We start from the raw sequence: 20,341 nt of genomic DNA, 5'->3' as shown, positions 1-20,341 counted from the left end.
ATATTTGTATGTAAAACTTTGATCCCCTATTGTGGCCCCATCCTACCCCAGGGGCCCATGATTTGAACAAACTTGAATCTGCATTATGTCAGGAAGCTTTCATGTAAATCTCAGCTTTTCTGGCTTAGTGGTTCTTGAGAAAAAGATTTTTAAAGTTTTTCCCTATATATTTGTATGTAAAACTTTGATCCCCCCTTGTGGCCCCATCCTACCACCGGGGGCCATGATTTGAACAAACTTGAATCTGCAATATGTCAGGAAGCTTTCAGGTAAATTTCAGCTCTTCTGGCCCAGTGGTTCTTGAGAAGAAGATTCTTAAATGACCCCACCCTATTTTTGCATTTTTGTGATTATCTCCCCTTTGAAAGGGACATGGCCCTTCATTTGAACAAACTTGAAAGCCCTTCACCCAAGGATGCTTTTGGCCATGTTTGGTTGAAATTGGCCCAGTGGTTCTGGAGAAGAAGTCGAAAATGTGAAAAGTTTAACAGACAGACGGAGAGACAGACAGACGACGGACAAAAAGCGATCAGAAAAGCTCACTTGAGCTTTCAGCTCAGGTGAGCTAAAACTTTCATCATCATAACATTGAATTTTGTTTGCATATATATGACTACTGCATAAAAGCTTTACAACATTCAAACCACTGCATTTTCATTGAAACAGCATTTTTGACACACTATTTTAAAACAAAATCTTGTGAGAACAATTCATCTGAAAGCAATACTTATCACATTTATAATTATTTAAATCACTGAATGCAATACTTATCACATGTACAATTATTTAAATCACTGAATGCAATACTTGTCACATTTACTATTATTTAAATCACTGAATGTAATACTTATCACATTTACAATTATTTAAATCACTGAATGCAATACTTATCACATTTACTATTATTTAAATCACTGAATGTAATACTTATCACATTTACAATTATTTAAATCACTGAATGTAATACTTTTCACATTTACAATTATTCAAATCACTGAATGTAATACTCATCACATTTATAATTATTTAAATCACTGAATGTAATACTTATCACATTTATAATTGTTTAAATCACTGAATGTAATACTTATCACATTTACAATTATTCAAATCATATAAACATTTCTGATGTAACTTAATTTTTTATGTCAACAAAACTTTGACTTAAAGTCCATCACTTAAACTTGTCACAAAAATTTTAATGTAACCACGGAAATAAGCTTAGCAGTCTATGATATTTATAAAACAATCTTTAAAGAAATATTTACTGGTTTTTGGAAATATATTTATTGTCATATGTTAAAACAAGGCAATCTAACTTCAACGAAATATGTAATGGATTTTGTAAATATATCTATTGCATTTGTTATAAGTTTGAATATAGTAATTTTTTCCTCTCTTATTTAATCCATGATTTCATATGAAATCTACTAATTTAAAAAAAAAAACATTTTCACATGTTTCATTGATTAAATTCAATTAAAACTTATCAATTAATGAAAATATCCTTCATAAACTATTACTTACATTCTTTCAACAGCAACAAGGCAGGATAATGAAAAAAAAGAAACAATATCAATTTGTTATTCAATAGAAATGAAGGGAAAAAATCTTGTAAAAGACAAAAAAATACTGTTTACTATTATCAACAATTACATCTGTAATTATACTTACTGTTCTCTTGTTTACATCCGCACCCTTTAGACTGGCCAGCAGTTTTATCACATCAGGTTTATTGTGCTTTGCTGCCCAATGTAGCGCAGTCTGAGCAAATATTCAGTTTAATAAGACACTATTGTTTTCAATTTGACGAACAATAAATTTGTACTAACGGATAAGACGCATTACTTACACTAACTACATGTAAATGGTTAAAAACTAAGAACAGGAGCATTAGTGCTTCGTGTACATGAATATCACATGATTTCAGGGTAACTACGAAAAAGTCATTTGTGTCATTAACGTAAAATTAATTATATTGTACCCTGAATGGTAAACACTAAACGATTTAGCGAAATTTATAAAATTGTGGTTCTTGAAGTATACTTACATACTATGTTCCAAATGTATGCATCAAATAATGGAAAATGAAAAGAAATATAAGGAAAGTTTTAGGACACACACATTTATTTATATGAATTTATATTCATGATGAGTATCATCTTGGTAATTCACATAGGCCAATGCCTTAATCTATAGACGGTCACAATTTTAACGATAGAAATGAAGTTATACTTACACCCTGTTTAGCATGACATGTAAAATAGAAAAAAAAACCAATAAATTAAGACAATCATATTACTGGTTTATATCACAATACGAAAGTTCATTTCATTCATTACAAAAATTATATGTTTACTTACACTAGTGAAATCCTAGAAGAAGAAAAAAAACATTCAACAGTTACATTTTCCACATTATACATACATGTACATGTATAGCCATGAAAATTATCCTAATCATAAACAGAAATTGACAAGGCCATTTTTAAAACATAACAATATTAATCAATTTAAACTAAAGAGTAATTTCCTCTACGACTTTTTAGGTACAGGTGTACTAAAACTCACCTTAACTTTAACTAGATTTGGGTTTCTGGTCAGCATCTTGTGCATAGGATGATATTCTGAAGTAGAGCTTAATACTACCCACTCTTTCTCCTCAGAATCCAGCTAAAACAATGATTTCACATTAATGCCAAGAAAAAAAAAAAGATTTTTACTGATAACACATACACATCGTGCGTATAGTAAGAATGATGTATATACATATTTATTACATTTTCAACAGGGAAATACTATGATTTATCCATTGAATAAGAATGATATTTTCACTAAAGTGAAAATAGGACTCGCACTCATTAAAATATAAAAATACACATGACTTGTACATATAATTATCAAACTATAGTTTCATGGTAAAGATAGTATTGAAGTTTCTATCCTTTATGTTAAGGGAAAGCATGCCTTTAGCAACACATACCGATACAAAACAACTCCCCGAAGAGTGTCGATCAACATTACATACCAATACAAAATAACTCCCCGAAGAGTGTCGATCAACATTACATACCGATACAAAATAACTCCCTGAAGAGTGTCGATCAACATTACATACCGATACAAAATAACTCCCTGAAGAGTGTCGATCAACATTACATACCGATACAAAACAACTCCCTGAAGAGTGTCGATCAACATTACATACCAATACAAAATAACTCCCCGAAGAGTGTCGATCAACATTACATACCAATACAAAATAACTCCCTGAAGAGTGTCGATTAACATTACATACCAATACAAAATAACTCCCTGAAGAGTGTCGATCAACATTACATACCAATACGAAACAAACTTTACATACCCATACGAAACAAACATTACATACCGATACGAAACAAACATTACATACCGATACGAAACAACTCCCTGAAGAGTGTGAATCATCGTCCGTCTCTCCATATTTGTCCTTTGTCTGAAACAGATGTTAGAAAGATATAATATATATGCATATATTCAACAATATCTATGTAATATACCTGAATAGCAACTCATGGTTTGATTTCCCCCAGAAAATGTTTGTTGGATAAAAACTCCCAGACAAATTGTCTAGTTCTTCACACATACATGTATCATGAAATGAATACAATTTTCGTTTTATCTCATATAATATTGATTATAAGCAGATTGAAGTCATTACTGCATACAGTCAGCATTCTTCATGGTGATTTCATTTTCATGGATACAGTACATCCTTGAATTTACAGACTTCTTATCTACCACAACTAGTTCAAGAATCTCCCCAATTGAACTATACAGTCCATGACTTTATAACCCAGGAAACTGATACAGTAAAACTTGTCTAATCCGACATACACTGGGAGACATTAAGTACAGTGAAACCTGTCTAATCCGACATGCACTGGGAGACAAATGTTTTGGTCAAAATACATAGCGTGTTGGAATAAACAGTGTAAAAAACTATGAAAATATGAAATGGAATGCCCTATAGCTGTGAAACAGATTGCACAGGTACGTGTCAGATTGGACATATTTCACAGTATTACCTTAAGAAATTGGGATTATCCAAAGACAGTAAGGATTAATCTGTACACCATGAATATAATGTACAGGTCCACACAAAAAAGTTTCAGATTATAAGAATCTTTTCTACTGTTATCTAATACATGAATTCATAAGAAAATATTCTGTATACCACGAAAATTAGCTCCCATGAAAATGTAAATAGAGAACCTTCACAAAGATGTAATTTGAAGTATCAAATATATTTCCATTTTAAGGAGGATGGTGGGTTAATTATATTTTGCTTTTTGGAAGTTACTGGATAATTTATAGCAGACTTTAATGCACACATCAATAGCAACATTATTAAAAGCAAATCTTAAGACTTATTCAATGATTATACTTAATATCTCAAACATATAGAAATGTTTATTTATTTTAGTTTTATGTACTTTGAATTTCACTCAATAAATATGGAGTATTAGTTTTGTCCATTTGAAAATTAAGGAAAATACTCTTCATCAACTAACCATGCAGTCTCATTAATTTGTTTTGCATTTTTTCCCTTCTGCACTGAAAATGTTCCCGCTTGTACAGTGATAGAGTTATCAATTTCATGTTTACAATGGAGTCCACGCTGAGTTAGTGAATTGTGATGTCAAATGTATTCACTGTAATGTATGAAAATCATGAATGCTATATCAGGGTATATTTCATTTCTTGCCAATTAATATTCCCCTGTCTTATGCAAAATCTAATAAGAATTTTAGCACTAACATATGAATTTATGATGTATGATATCCCAAACACACAATTCAATTCCCTGCTATTTTTTAAAACAACCAAATATCACCACTTTTTGCACTTAATTTGTCTGGCTTTAGAAAGTACAAATGTATGAGCTGGGTGTGTCAATCAAGATAATTAAGATTGACACATTAATTTTTACATCTCAGTATTGCTAGTATTCTGTTGTGACTGATGAAAGTGTATTGGTATTTTTAACAATATTCAAGAAAATAATTTTGACTTCATGTTTCAGAAAAAGATTCCGTTTTTGAGAACAAGAGGCCCAGGGGCCTTATAGGTCACCTGAGTATCATGTAACAACCTTCCAATGTTTGAATTAGGTTTGTGTTTAAATATAAGAATTTTACTTTTGGATGGAAGAAACATTGAATAGCTATGTGGTCAGCCCCGCCTTTGCACCAGAACCCCTGACCCAGGGGCCATAAATTTCAGTTTTGAAAGAAGCATCCTTGATCATCATTATCATACTATTAGTTTGTCTACTTAATACCCAGCAGCAGAGGAGAAGATTTTCAAAGAAATAAAATGCATTTTCACTATATGATCAATAGGGCCCCACCCTAATACCAGAACCCCTGACCCAGGGGCCATGAAATTCACAATTTTGAAAGAGGCATCTTTGCTCATCATAACCATGCTATTGGTTTGTCTACTTACTACCCAAGGACAGAGAAGAAGATTTTCAAAGAAATAATGCATTTTCACTATATGACTTATATAGCCCCACCCTAGCACCAGAACCCCTGATCCAGGGGCCATGAATTTCACAATTTTTAACAAGAGGTACTGTGAGCAATGCTCACTAAGAATACCCCCCGCTTACCCCAATCTCCCAAAGGGGTGTTGGTAATAGGTAGTGATGGGCAATCGGACCTAAAACCACAATCGATTATCAGCAATAATCGGACACATGTACTCGATTACTAATCGATTATAATCGGAATTGGCATTTAAGTGTTTTCCCCTCAAATTAGATGTAACAGAATCATTAAATGTATGGAAACAACATTTGAATTCTTCTTTGTTTCATTTATTCACTGGTATATAAATCAGAATTCCAATATATCAAGTAATGGAATTTATCTATAATATCAATGTATCAAAGATATCAGAGATAGACTCCTTTATTTTGACTGTTGAATGTCATTGTTGTTACCGTCCTTCATATCTCTCGGCATTTTCTTTGCTTATTTTTGATCGGGTTTGACATACAGAAAATAAAATTTGAACAAAGTTGAAGTGATTTCCGGATTTTATTTGGTCAACGATGTCGGCGACTTTTATTTTATAATCGATTAGTAGCATCGTGGGTCTCTGAACGACTGACAATCGATCATCGGCGACAATCGTTTCATCACTAGTAATAGGTATAAACTACCTCTTTTCTGAGTGTTGCTACTTCGATGTCCAGTGCGCTTGACCTTTGACCTTTTGACCCCAAAATCGATAGGGAACATCTTCATCCTATGGGTAGTCCATATGTATGATATGGTGACTGTAGGTGGAAAGGATAACACTTTAGAGCCCGGAAACCATATTGCTACTTCGATGTCAAGTGTGCTTGACCTTTGACCTTTTGACCCCAAAATCGATAGGGAACATCTTCATCCCATGGGTAGTCAATATATATGATATGGTGACAGTAGGTGGAAAGGATAATGCTTTAGAGCCCGGAAACCATTGCGTCTACAGACGGACGGACGGACGGACAACCCGATTCCAGTATACCCCCCCCCCCCCCCACAACTTGTTGCGGGGGGTATAAAGAGGCATCCTTGCTCATCATTACCATGCTATTAGTTTGTCTACTTAATACCCAGAGACAGAGAAGATTTTCAAAGAATTTCTATATTTTCACTATATGACCAATAGAGCCCCACCCTAACACAAGAACCCCTGCTCCAGGGGTCATGAATTTCACAATTTTGGTAGAGGGCTCAACGCTCATTATAATTATGCCCACAGTTTGGCTTCTTGATGTCCAGGAGTAAAGAAGAAGATTTTTTAAAATTACACTCATTTTGATGGTTTTTGCCCCACCCCTCAGGCCCCAGGGGGGAAGGGACCACGAATTTCACCATTTTTGTTCCCCTCCACCCACAGATGCTATATGCCAAAATTGGTTGAAATTGGTTCAGGGGTTTCAGAGAAGAAGCTGAAAATGTTCAAATGTTAACGCACGACGCACAACGAACGACGAAGGACAAAAACAGATAACAATAGGTCACCTGAATGAATTCAGGTGACCTAAAAAATAATATCAATTGTAGTTTCGTAGTTTCTGACTGTTTTAATGTACTGGCAATTGCTTACTTTTTGAGAAATCAAAGTTGTTTAAATTTATAGGCCACAGACGGCCATTGTCAGAGCTAGTCATTTGATTATACATGTATTTCAGACTGACCTTGATATAGGGTTATAAAACCTTTAACGTACTCAGACTCAGCCATATTTGTTTTGAGTCCAACTCTGAGCAAGCTTTGAAACATGCTCGAAAAATCTTGGAACATGTACTCCATTTGAGCATGAGAATGATTTTATAAAAGTTTTATAACCTTCACTTCTGAGTACTAGTACAATTTAGAGCATGGCGTATGAGTTTGAGTAATATTGAGAACATGCTCAAAAACGTTTTATGATCTTGAAGAAATTATGTTTCTCCAACATAGGAGACATTTTGTATCTTGGCCTACAACACCAAGCATTTATTCACTGCCATAAAGCTGACCTTCTACTATATTTTCTTTTATCTAATACAATTGACTTTATTTCAGGTACATTTCCTGGTTATGATGTCGATCCCTTCTGTCCAATGCAGTGGAAGTGACTTGGGGCAATAGCACTTGGATAGTGAGCAATTGGTAGAAGATAATTTGATATCTTGGCAAAGTGTCGTGTTTGAGACACCAAAATGAAGGAACTGCAAGTAGTTGCCCTGGCCTAGAAATTTAGCTATGAATCGAATGGAGAAGATGGAAGTTAGCTCTAATGCACAAACAAAATTTGACGAGGAATGAACACATAAATATCAGTATGAAAAACTATAACTGATTGTTTACCAGAAAACCAATTCATTTAATCGATATTTGTCAACTGTTAAATTCACATACATTTACGTATTACGATACAGAAACTTAAATGCTGCTGATAAATGTAAAACAGTAACTTGGGAAAAGTATTGATACTTGAAGTTGAATCATTTCTTTTGAGATGAAGTGGTGCATTAAGCATATGGGTTATTGCAGTGAATGTGCAGCATTTTATTGTTCTATAAGCATACCCTTATAGAATAGGAAATATTGATAGTGATATTGCTAGAGATATACTGTTAACAAATGATATGTAGGGTGTCTGGATAAATGCAGATAACCGATACCGTATTTCTGGTTTGCTGGAAAATTTCACAACACACTCAAGATACAAATTCAATCTTCCATGCAAATGAATGAGGAATACGGTAAACGTATAGCTCTATTTATTTTAACATGCAAGCATTTATAGAGAGAACAGTTCATCTGAAGAAGAAACTTTAATTTTCACACCATACAATTACCGAATGCCAAAAAAAGCGTGATATGCATGGTATGAAGTTGAGAATCTACCTGACAAAGTAATCATTATGGTTTGTAACTTGTGTATTAACCACCAACAAATGGTCTTTATATATATATATACACTACAATGCATGTACAAAGATATTAAAAGTAGAATCTATTATGTAAAATTTTATTACGCTTTGCTGTCCTTTAACTCTCTGGTCCTCTACGATTTTCTGCATTTCACTTTCAGATTCCATTCGATTCAGGTGAAGAGCTCGTTCCTTGACGCTTACCACTGAGGCATTAACATCATCCTCTGATGTCACGGGCCCTGAATTCTGGAATTGTGGCAATGTTAGCTTGTAGGTGAGAAGCAAAGCAATACATTGCTATGCAAACTGATATGAGATCGTATAACAAATTATGTACTGTAAAATCACAAACATTCCTAGGGATCTGATTTTAAATTAGTTGATTTTTCCGTAGTAACACACCCACAAATTTGAATCCTCTACAAACAAGAAAATGAGAACTACCGTTAATACTAGAAACACTTCTACAATGAAATCAAAACCCAGTAATTTTTCTTAATTTGCAAAATTTGATCCCATTAAAAATGAGTGATTCTACAGGATATTCTGGAATAATACTATATTACAAATGCTATATGTACCAAGCAGTCTTAGAATCTACCATTTTATGAGCACTATTCATTGAATGAAGATATGCATATGTTAATATCAAATTCATCAAACACTTTGGAAAATATATATTACATTAGAACCCATTTAAAGATATACAGTTATAACTGATTCAGAGAAATCTGTACACTCAGAATCGCACAAGTATATATTCGTTTCATACACCTAACATTCCTTGATATATTAAGTGAAAATTAACATTGTCTAATTGATTTACAGTAACCAATGTGTATCTAATGTCAATTTATTGAATCAAAATAAAATAAATAAGATGCATCTTCTACGAACTTAATGTAAGTAATATTTGAATGTACATGTACTTTACAAAGTCTGAAAAGAAGCCATTTTTTCCCCAATCTATCAAAAGATGTGAAAAGCAAGTTGTCATTCCTAAAACTCTTTAATAAATGCAGATGTCCATTGGCCACAAACATTTACATGTCTATCATGAAACAACTTTTTACATCTTTTCTAAAACTCAAATCAAAGACATAATAGAGTTACTATGGTTACATGTGGGATGACATAATCTAACGCGAGACAAACATGACACTTTGTTGACTGTGGCCTTCTCTATGTCTCTAGGGGTACTTCTCTATGTCTCTGGGGATACTTCTCTATGTCTCTAGAGGTACATCTCTATGTCTCTAGGGGTACTTCTCTATGTCTCTAGGGATACATCTCTACATCTCTAGGGATACTTCTCTATGTCTCTAGGGGTACTTCTCTATGTCTCTAGGGATGCATCTCTACGTCTCTAGGGATACTTCTCTACGTCTCTAGGGATACTTCTCTATGTCTCTAGGGGTACTTCTCTATGTCTCTAGGGATACTTCTCTATGTCTCTAGGGGTACTTCTCTATGTCTCTAGGGATACTTCTCTATGTCTCTAGGGACACTTCTCTATGTCTTTAGGAATACTTCTCTATGTCTCTAGGGACACTTCTCTATGTCTCTGGGGATACTTCTCTATGTCTCTAGAGGTACATCTCTATGTCTCTAGGGATACTTCTCTATGTCTTTAGGGATACTTCTTTATGTCTCTAGGGATACTTCTCTATGTCTTTAGGAATACTTCTCTATGTCTCTAGGGATACTTCTCTATGTCTCTAGGGGTACTTCTCTATGTCTCTAGGGATACTTCTCTATGTCTCTAGGGGTACGTCTCTATGTCTCTGGGGATACTTCTCTATGTCTCTAGGAATACTTCTCTATATTCTAGGAATACTTCATTCTATCTCTGGGGATACTTCTCTATGTCTTTAGGGATACTTCTCTATGTCTTTAGGGATACTTCTCTATGTCTCTAGGGGTAATTCTCTATGTCTTTAGGGATACTTCTCTATGTCTTTAGGGATACTTCTCTATGTCTCTAGAGGTACATCTCTATGTCTCTAGGAATACTTCTCAATGTCTCTAGGGATACTTCTCTATGTCTTTAGGAATACTTCTTTATGTCTCTAGGGATACTTCTCTATATCTCTAGAGGTACATCTCTATGACTCTAGGAATACTTCTCTATGTCTTTAGGGAGACTTCTCTATGCCTCTAGGGATACATCTCTATGTCTCTAGGGATACTTCTCTATGTCTCTAGGGATACTTCTCTATGTCTTTAGGAATACTTCTCAATGTCTCTAGGGATACTTCTCTATGTCTCTGGGGATACTTCTCTATGTCTCTGGGGATACTTCTCAATGTCTCTAGGGATACATCTCTATGTCTCTAGGGATACTTCTCTATGTCTCTAGGGATACTTCTCTATGTCTCTAGGGGTACTTCTCTATGTCTCTAGGAGTACTTCTCTATGTCTCTAGGGATACTTCTCTATGTCTTTAGGAATACTTCTCAATGTCTCTAGGGATACTTCTCTATGTCTCTGGGGATACTTCTCTATGTCTTTAGGGATACTTCTCTATGCCTCTAGGGGTAATTCTCTATGTCTCTAGGGGTAATTCTGTATGTCTCGGGGGAAAGGGGGGTACTTCTGTAGCTATGTCTCTGGGGGTACTTCTCTCTTGGAGGGTACTTCTCTATGTCTCGGGGGAGGGGGGGGTGTACTTCTCTATGTCTCGTGGGTACAGATTTATAGATTAAATGAGAACTTTATTCATTCTCTCCCAGTGACTTTCACTTTTCCAAAAGACGTTGAAAGAGTATGCTGCTCTTGTCAAACACACCCTTGTTTCAAGTACAAACTTCTAAAAGCTTATAAAATTATTGGTGTCCAAAAAATGTCATATTCTTCCCCATTACCTTAACTTTCTTCAAACAAAACATTTAAGCTTACATTCCACTTTCCCGATATGTGTATATTCTAATTAATCATACATGTGATTTCATTTGCACAAGCTTACACATGCAGCGTAACATGCAAACAAGTGATTTTTTTTTATGTGAACACTGTTTAATGTAGTCAGCAGTTACTGAGACAGGAGAGCTACATGCATGAAATATTGAAGCTTACTGTTGATGCTACTGAAGAAATTGATGAGGCATTGGATAGGTGGGTTGAACTGAATTCTGAAGGCTGATCAGTGCTGGTACTGATACTGCCAGCACTTTGGGTTTTGGGAACACCCTTAATTTCTTGAACTCCATAGTCTCCAGTGAAGGTATCTGACAGGCCTGACGGAACCAGATCTTGCTTGGTAGAGGCAGTGATGACATTATCTGGTCTGAATTTCTTTTTTAATGCAAGAATTTTCTCCCCCCTCTGTAAATACAAAAATCTAAAGCATTAGCAGTGTTCCCCTGACAAAGAAATCCAAACAGTAGAAATATAAAGTGGCAAGATAACAAATAGAGATTTCTGTTTTTCTACTGCCACATAATGAATATTTTAATCATATTGTTGTTCTACCAACTGCAGTTCAATGCTACAAATTTAGGCCTATATAGCTGAACCATAGATGTGCATGTATAGTTTTAATCCATGCATTGCCATTTGTTACACATACACACAACTCTCAGTTATTTTAAACAATTTCATCTAATGGAGCTTTCTCTAACAGGATTTGAATACAAAACCTACAAAATTAATTTGAATTTGTGGCCTAAACTTGTATCGCATACGTACCTCATCAGTCTTTATTCCAGCCAATGTATTCACAAACTCTTTGAATTTTTCTCTGTTTAACTTTTGTGCTGTGAAAAAAATTCTACATATTTATTCAAAATAGCTATTAAAATATCAATAAAATTCAGAAAATTGACACATACATTCAATATCTAGATTCAATAACATTTTAGGAACAATATATTCTGCAGGAGGGAAGATAACATTTTCAAGTTTGAATGCAATTGCATCTAGTTGCATTCAAATAAAAACATTAAGGACTTCCTTTAATAAATCAGTCATTTATATCATAAAATCATTAAAATGATACAATGATTCCGCTACCCTCAATAGAAAACATTCACCTAGCGGTTCCGACTCAGTGAACATTGTCTTCCTCAGGTATCTAAATTATTATATTTACACCTTAAAAGTAAAGACTCAGTGAATATTGTCTTCCTCGGGTATCTAAATTATCATATTTACCTCTTACAAGTAAAGACTCAGTGAATATTGTCTTCCTCGGGTATCTAAATTATCATATTTACCCCTTAAAAGTAAAGACTCAGTGAATATAATTGTCTTCCTCAGGTATTTATATTATCATCTTTACCCCTTAAATAGCAACCACCACCCATTTTTTAAAAATTACCCAAAACAATAAAAATCAGGTGCAATTACCAATTTTGAGTATGCTGATTTCAAATCTGGATTCCTTTTACTCCAATTTCTTATAGAAAATGAGGTATGGTGTCTTAAACACCCCTACCGTTAGGTTGCCAAAAACGGAAAATGTTTCATTTCGCATCAAAAAGTGACCTAACTTTTTTCTTGAAACACCATTACCCAAAACAATAAAAAAGCAGGTGTAATTACCAATTTTGAGTATGCTGAATCCAATTCTGAATTCCTTTTACTCCACTTCCTTACAGAAAAAGAGGTATAGTGTCTTAAACACCCCTCCCGTCAGGTTGTCAAAAATTGAAAATGTTCCATTTCACATTAAAAAGTGACCTGAAAGTTATTTCTTGAAATAATGCACACAACATAAAAGGAAAACAATTAATACTAAATTGTTCCATGAACATTCTTAGTTGTTTTGGAAAGAATATATCTCAACTCTGGAGGCTTCACAGATACAGGAAAGGAAGAGGAATACGGAACGGATCAAAGCCTAATGAACAGGAGCAAAAGTAAAATTAATAGGAAAACTGATTTATTAAACATCAGCAAGTCTTTTCCGAGAAATTCTGGTAGAGCTGTCGGGGGGGGCTGAGTTGCATCATTATCAGAATTTACCGAAACAGTGGACTCTCTGGCCAGTCTGGGGGCTGAGCTAGTTGCATCAGAACTGACAGAAGTAGAACTCTCTGGCCAGTCGGTATCAGAATCTATTATTTATTTATTTTTTCAAGATTCAGAAAGTTAAAAACTGCATGATCAGATTTTTTTGTAACACTAATAATTAATGTCCCTTTATTGCGATGACTCTTCAAGTACAAACCATGATATTAAAAAAAAATGAAATGAAATGATAGATAAATAAATAAATAAAATATTTGTAAGTTACTTTATTTATCTGTAAGTAAGTCACTAATTAAGTGTAACTAGTGGCAGTGCAACTTGCAAGTGAAAATTGCATCATCTGTAGCTTATGACCCCTTTTGCCTTGCCTTGTAATTAATATTGTTGAAAATTTGGCAAATAGCATTTTTAACCCCCCAGTCCATACCCCACTTTTCTTTAAACGTTAAAAATCCAGCTAATTCAGTGAGGAAGAAATGTCACTACCATATTTCGAATTTCCTCTAGACTATATCAAATTAAATACCGCACTGCTATCAGTCACAGATTGACACTGGTAGGGGTATGGGGACCTGGTATGTGAGTGTGATGGAAAAGATTCTGATGAAAATAAAGATTCACTCATCATTCAGAAATGAATAAACATTGTATTATTGTATACCACCGGTACATTGTGAGTACGTTAATAATGGGAGTTATCTTTCCTTGGATATCTAAATCAATCAAATACTATATGAACACGGGCAATTATCGTCCATGTTTGACCTCAATATAATTTATTCATGCATAAAATGTATTGATATGTCACTCTTTGTTGCGTATTTCACCGTTAAGTAAATGTTTACATATACTCGCTCTGCTTAATCGCTTCAATCTCAAAGGGATTTTCTGGAATGTGCCTAATCACATGAGATACGCTAAATATAGCTATTTTAGATCCGAATGATCAACTTCGCATCATTCGTAGAATCTAGGTTTATCCATACTAGCCCGTAAAAAATAGGGTGGAACCTCGTCCCACTTTTCCTGTAGAAATAAAAATAGAACATGACGCGCCACCTAGCGAGCGTGGTTGTTGCTACCTTAAAAGTAAAGACTCGGTGAATATTGTCTTCCTCAGGTGTCTAAATTATTATGTTTACCCCTTAAAGGGACTGGTTTTTCGAAAGAAATGTTTTGCATTTTTTATGTTAGAAATTAAAAATATAGCTCATTTAAAGATGACATCCAAAATTTGGACCGTCTGAATGCTACGATAAGCGCAATATTTTGGCTTTGATTCTGTGTTTTGTAAACAAAGACTCGAGTCTTTTTATGTAAACAAACCAGTGAAATGTTAATTTTGTAATTTAAAGCATCTTCATTTCGTACAATCACAAATTTTAAGTTTTAAATGAAAAATTTTACCTAAAGGATACTTGGGATGTGATATATATAATAAACTTGGATCAATATCCATTTATTTTGAAAACTTCGTAAACAATAACACACATCAATCTTTGTTTTCAAAACAAATAATAAACTCTCTATAATGAGCTTCTGTCATGATCAATAATCTTAATTTTTTGTGAGACCTTCTAAGCATGTTACACTGTATCTTTTTATCATTTAAAGTGAAAAACAAAATTTGGAGGAAAATTGTGAATCAGTCCCTTTAAAAACAAAGACTCAGTGAACATTGTCTTCCTCAGGTATCTAAATTATCATATTTACCTCTTACAAGTAAAGACGCAGTGAATATTGTCTTCCTCAGGTGTCTAAATTATTATATTTACCCCTTAAGAGTAAAGACTCAGTGAATATTCAGTATGAGAATTCTATGCAACATATAATCTGATTGGTCAAGACAGGCACATGCCAGGGATGATAAAACTTCTTATCTCCCTCTCAAACATCATATCTCCCTATCATACTTACCCTCGGGAAGCCTCGTGCATTTTCCGTAAATTTAACACCTTGACGAAGTGTATTGTGATGTCACAATAAGACCGAGTCATTCTACTTTCATAGTTCGTAAGGCATAACATATGCGGGTCTCTGATACACAGTTCAATCGCCTGGTTTTGGTTGATACAAAAACAAGCAAGTATATCAGCATTCAAGGAGAATGGAAATACAAGAAATGGTTATCATACAACCGTATTTCATTGAACACAAGTCTAAACAAGCTGAAGAAAAGTTTTAAGAGTGATTAGATTCACCACATAGGATTTTCCATGGTTTTATTAAGGGATATATATGCTGTTCAATATGCTGTAAAACGGTGAATTTTTTATTCAATATGTTTAGAGATTTTCTTCCAATATAAATTGAGTTGTAATATTCTTTCTTTCTTCCTTTTTGTGATTGATAATTAAAGACTTATATAAAACAAGAAATGTGACTTAAAAATCAATAGGGGTAATTTACTCCTTATGTTACTCCTTTGTTACTGGTCTTCCTATTTTTGCATTTAGAGAATCCCTTGATTTAGAAACAGGCTGGCAAACTTTAAAAAGTAGACGTTGTATTGCAAAAATGACTACCATGTTTAAAATTTGCAATGGTAGTGCCCCTGATTATATAAATGAAATTATTCCACATAAACATGAAAATATATCCCTTTATAATACTAGAAACAATGTTAAGTTTTACATTCCAAAATGCAGAATATCTGAGTTATTCAAAAAATCATTTGAACCTGACTCTGTAAAACAGTGGAATTTATTAAATGTAGAAGCCAGAGAAGCCATCTCAATCAATTCATTCCGCAAAAATATAACAGACATTACAAGACCACCATCATATTACTCTTTTGGAAAACGATATACATTGTATCAACATTATTCATACAAAGCTAAGATACAACTGTATACTTAATTATGATCTTAATAAACGAAATATAACAAATTCTCCGTTTTGTACATGTGGACATATATTAATGAAGATGTATACCATCTCTTTTTTGCTTGTAAAAATTACTCCAGGGCTAGAAATAATCTTTTTAATCGCCTTTTCATGCTTTACTTGGTTAATATTGATACAAAATTGTTATTATGCGGTAATGTCAATTTACCTCTGCCTACTAATATAACTATTTTTTTTAGTTGTTCATAAATTTATAGAAGAAACTTGTAGATTCGTTTAATCATTGTACATTTTACCTGTTAATTACTACCTTGCATGACATATTGTAATATTTTAGGAGAGGGCCTTGTAAGTTGTCAGAATTTGTTCCCAATCCTTTTGATTTCATCAATAAAATATGTTCAAAATAAAACTCCTTATGTTGTATCAGTGTACTAGTTTGGTGTTAATCAAGCAACTGATTTTTAAAATAAATGAGACAATATATTACTGTGTCCAGTTTATCCCCTGACCTTTGACCAAATTACTTAAAAATCAATAGGGGTCATATACATGTACTCCTTAAGATACCAGTGTACCAAGTTTGATATCTGTCAAGCAAAGGTTTCTCAAGACATTGAGTGTTCAGTATATTCCTATGTCCAGTTTGACCTTTGACATGTGACCTCAGAATCAATAGGGATCATCTACTGAAGATGTACCAGTGTATACCAAGTTTGATGTATGTCAAGCAAAGGGTTCTCAAGATATTGAGCATTCCTATATATGTCCAGATTCAGCACTTCAAGTCAAATTTGCTCTCAGGTCACTAGACCAAGAAGTATTTCTGGTCACCATTTTCAAATTCCCAGTTGCCATTTTCAAAATTTCTACTCACCATGGTAAAAGATTTTGTAATAAGACTTACACGTTTTAATTTAAATTTGAATATCTTTCAAGAAAACCCCCCACCCATATATGCGTTTTGTTTGTTTTCGATTTTTAAACTGAAAAGAAATGTGCTGTAAAACATGCTGGATGCTAACAAGTCAAGTATTTACTCTGGCAAAAGTTGTATTGCATTGGGCCATCGTGCATATTTTACAGTACGCTTCTGGGAAAACCAGCGTTTCACACAAGGATTTGTTTTAAATTCCTCAATAAGTGGGCCTTCACTGCTTCTGCGAATAAGAGCTTCTAATGTTGTTGGATCTTTTGCTGAACAATCAGTACCAGCATCAATAAGAACACTACATCCCCAGTTTGTAATTGCCTTTGAAAATTAGCAGCAGCAGTTGCCCCGCTCAACTTACTGCTACTAATGCAGTCACGTACAAAGATGTGTCTCTTACTGTCCCTGTGAAGTCACACTTCCACATTTGAAAGATGTACACCTAGACGTGGTGAAATCGGACAATGGGTGTCCAGAATTGGTGGACGTTGCTGGCTGATTGGCCTCACAAATTCTGCAAAACATTTTGCCATCTCTGTATATCAACCACGAAAATTCCTTCAGCCATTTCAGGACTGGGGTTCTTCCTTTACTTTTGTATTTCTCTTTAAACACTGCTATGTCATCTTTTGATGCAGAACTTCTCCATGTTATTCTTGAATTTCTTCGTTACAAAAACTAGCCTGAGGCTTCTGCTTTTTACTACTGATAAATCCAAAGTGCTCTAAACCTTGTTTTCCCGCCATCTTGTTAGATTTCAAATGCTGCTTTGACCAAGACTTAAAAATATTCATTCAGACAGTCTTTGACGTTAACCGGTGGCCCGATGCCCGTGGCCAGTAAAATCGGGATCGGGTTTCTAAAAATATTTAACCCAGGAGTCCGGAGGGCCTGTAAATGTTTTATTGTATGTTTTGTATATATTACAAATATAGCGTGAGATTGACTCAGACTTTGTCATGACTTACATGTAGCAATGAAATTTCGCATCGAAAAATGATCAACCATCCTGCCTTTTAAGTATAGGGAGGCACAGGCACTGGAAGTTAATGTAAATATATAGTATGTGCATATATAAAAAATACATGCACATACTATATATTTACATTAACTTTCAATGTCCGTGTTGGGATTCCCGTGGGGTTTCGGGTTAGAATAGGTCCTCAGTACCCCCTTGCTTGTCGTAAGAGGCGACTAATAGGGGCAGTCCTTCAGATGAGACGGCAAAAACTGAGGTCCCGTGTTACAGCAGGTGTGGCACGATAAAGATCCCTTCCTGCTCGATGGCCATAAGCGCCGAGCATAGGTCTACATTTTGTAGCCCTTCACCGGTAGTGGTGACGTCTCCATATGAGTGAAATATTTTCAAGAGGGACGTAAAATAATATTCAACCCGTGTAGGGAGGGGGCTCGTCAGTGAAATTCCAAACCTCACAAGCGTATTTCGCAATCACAACCATCAGATCCAAATAAATAAAAAAAAAACCAGTAGTACAAGGAGAAAAAGAAATCGAAAAGTTAAGCCCCATTGGACTGAGGGTGGGCCTTTGCTGAGATTTAATTCGGGAGAAAACAATGTTTTGTACGTGGTGTATACAAAACACAGTAGAACATGAGCTTCTGATGTCATCTGTTGAAAAATAAAATAAGATAAAATAATCTCAGTTGTTCTTTAACTATGGTCATCTGGATATGTATTTTCCTACAGTAGAACATGCTTGTACCTTGCAAATAACAAGTGGTCAATTTAGAAAAAACATTTTGGGCCATTAAATATTGTTTGGGCTTGCAATATTATTATACTGGGGGGGCCCGAAGGGCCTGTGCTTCACAAAGTTTTTCGTGAAGACTGTTCAGACCTCCGACCCCGATTAGAAAATTTTACTGGATGCCCAAATTTTCTCCACTCGCGAAAATGTGACTTAATTATAATGATAATTTCTAGTCGCAAAATCTATTTGAAGGCAAAGTTTGGTTGGAATTGGCCCAGTGGTTCTGGAGAAGAAGTCGAAAATGTGAAAACTTTACAGACAGACAGACAAACAGACGACGGACAGCAGGCGATCAGAAAAGCTCACTTGAGCTTACAGCTCAGGTGAGCTTACAGCTCAGGTGAGCTAAAAACTTTTTCAGTGAAATGCATTTAATTTTACAATAATTCAAAATTATAAGGTTCTTGAGCAGTTTTACGAGTATGTAAACTTACATTTGTCGTCAGGGTCATTCAAATAACTCTTAAAATGGGTGACGAGTTCGTGGTTAGTTACTTTACAGTCATTATCAATCATAAATTTCTTGACAGCTTCCAAACAAAACCCGGAACCTGCCATTTTTCTAGAAATGAAAGTGAAAATAGAAGTAAGGTTTAAGTCTGAAAACTGTCAGACTTGAATTTTCCGGAATTGTAACACGTCCAGTTGAGATTAAAGAAATTTTCTTGAAAATAGGAACAAATCACAGTCACTTTTTACATACATGGGTCACCCCTCCTTACTAATACCATATTAGTAAGGAGGGGGGGGGACCCATGTACATGTATGTATGAAACAATTGCCTATGGAACAAATATTGCAACATAAAGGTTTCTTATCATTTGTGATTTATTGATATAGCCTTACAACAAATATCAAAAGTATATACATATATTAAAGGGACTGATTCACGATTTTCGCCAAAATTTTGTTTTTCTCTTTTAATGATTAAAATCTACTGTCTAATGTGTTTGAAAGATTTCACATAAGAATTAAGGTTATACGTTATCACAGAAGCTCATTTTAGAGAGTTTATTATTTGTTCTGTAAACAAAGATTGCGGTGTAACCGTAGTGGCTGTCGCTGGTGACCAGGGTCGCTCTTAATAGAATATATAGGGAAAAGAACGAACAACTCGGATCACCGGCTTCTGCGCATGCGTGGTGTTTAACTCGAAGCGGTGCCCTACTGGTTTTAAATCCATAGTAATAATAAACCCCCTTTTCAGTTTTTTGTTTCGTATGCACATCATAACTTGAAAGATACAAATTAACTTGTATTATCAAACTCCAAAATTGATATTTTAATGCATAAGATTTCTGAATTATGTCTAAGATATCTAATAACGAATAAACAACTTGAAAACAATGGCTTT

The 20,341-nt window shown here is 34.5% G+C and overlaps 1 protein-coding gene across 1 annotated transcript; it reads right to left on the bottom strand.

Annotated features, from left to right (window-relative positions):
* Positions 1-2,070: 2,070 nt before the first annotated feature.
* Positions 2,071-19,568, bottom strand: LOC125654528 (ankyrin repeat domain-containing protein SOWAHA-like). The gene is made up of 9 exons (XM_056141926.1): positions 19,422-19,568; positions 12,154-12,221; positions 11,542-11,790; positions 8,569-8,712; positions 8,212-8,226; positions 3,415-3,477; positions 2,571-2,672; positions 2,364-2,375; positions 2,071-2,242 (listed from the first exon to the last, which is right to left on the bottom strand). Exons 1-9 carry the CDS (start codon positions 19,543-19,545, stop codon positions 2,204-2,206), a joined length of 816 nt encoding a protein of 271 aa, XP_055997901.1. The 5' UTR covers positions 19,546-19,568; the 3' UTR covers positions 2,071-2,203.
* Between the last annotated feature and the right edge of the window lie 773 nt (positions 19,569-20,341).

Source organism: Ostrea edulis, chromosome 1, assembly GCF_947568905.1.
Source record: "Ostrea edulis chromosome 1, xbOstEdul1.1, whole genome shotgun sequence".
NCBI lineage: Eukaryota > Metazoa > Mollusca > Bivalvia > Ostreida > Ostreidae > Ostrea > Ostrea edulis.
Note: the sequence above shows the minus strand (reverse complement) of the source record. Positions and strands in the feature narration are given on the sequence as shown.

Bases quoted from the DNA above. Each gene is read 5' to 3' on its own strand.
- LOC125654528 (XM_056141926.1), bottom strand. From the start codon at position 19,545: ATGGCAGGTTCCGGGTTTTGTTTGGAAGCTGTCAAGAAATTTATGATT. The intron at 11,791-12,153 runs GTACGTATGCGA...TTGTATTTACAG, and splicing joins CTGGAATAAAGACTGATGAG to AGGGGGGAGAAAATTCTTGC. The intron at 8,713-11,541 runs GTAAGCTTCAAT...CCACAATTCCAG, and splicing joins TTTCTTCAGTAGCATCAACA to AATTCAGGGCCCGTGACATC.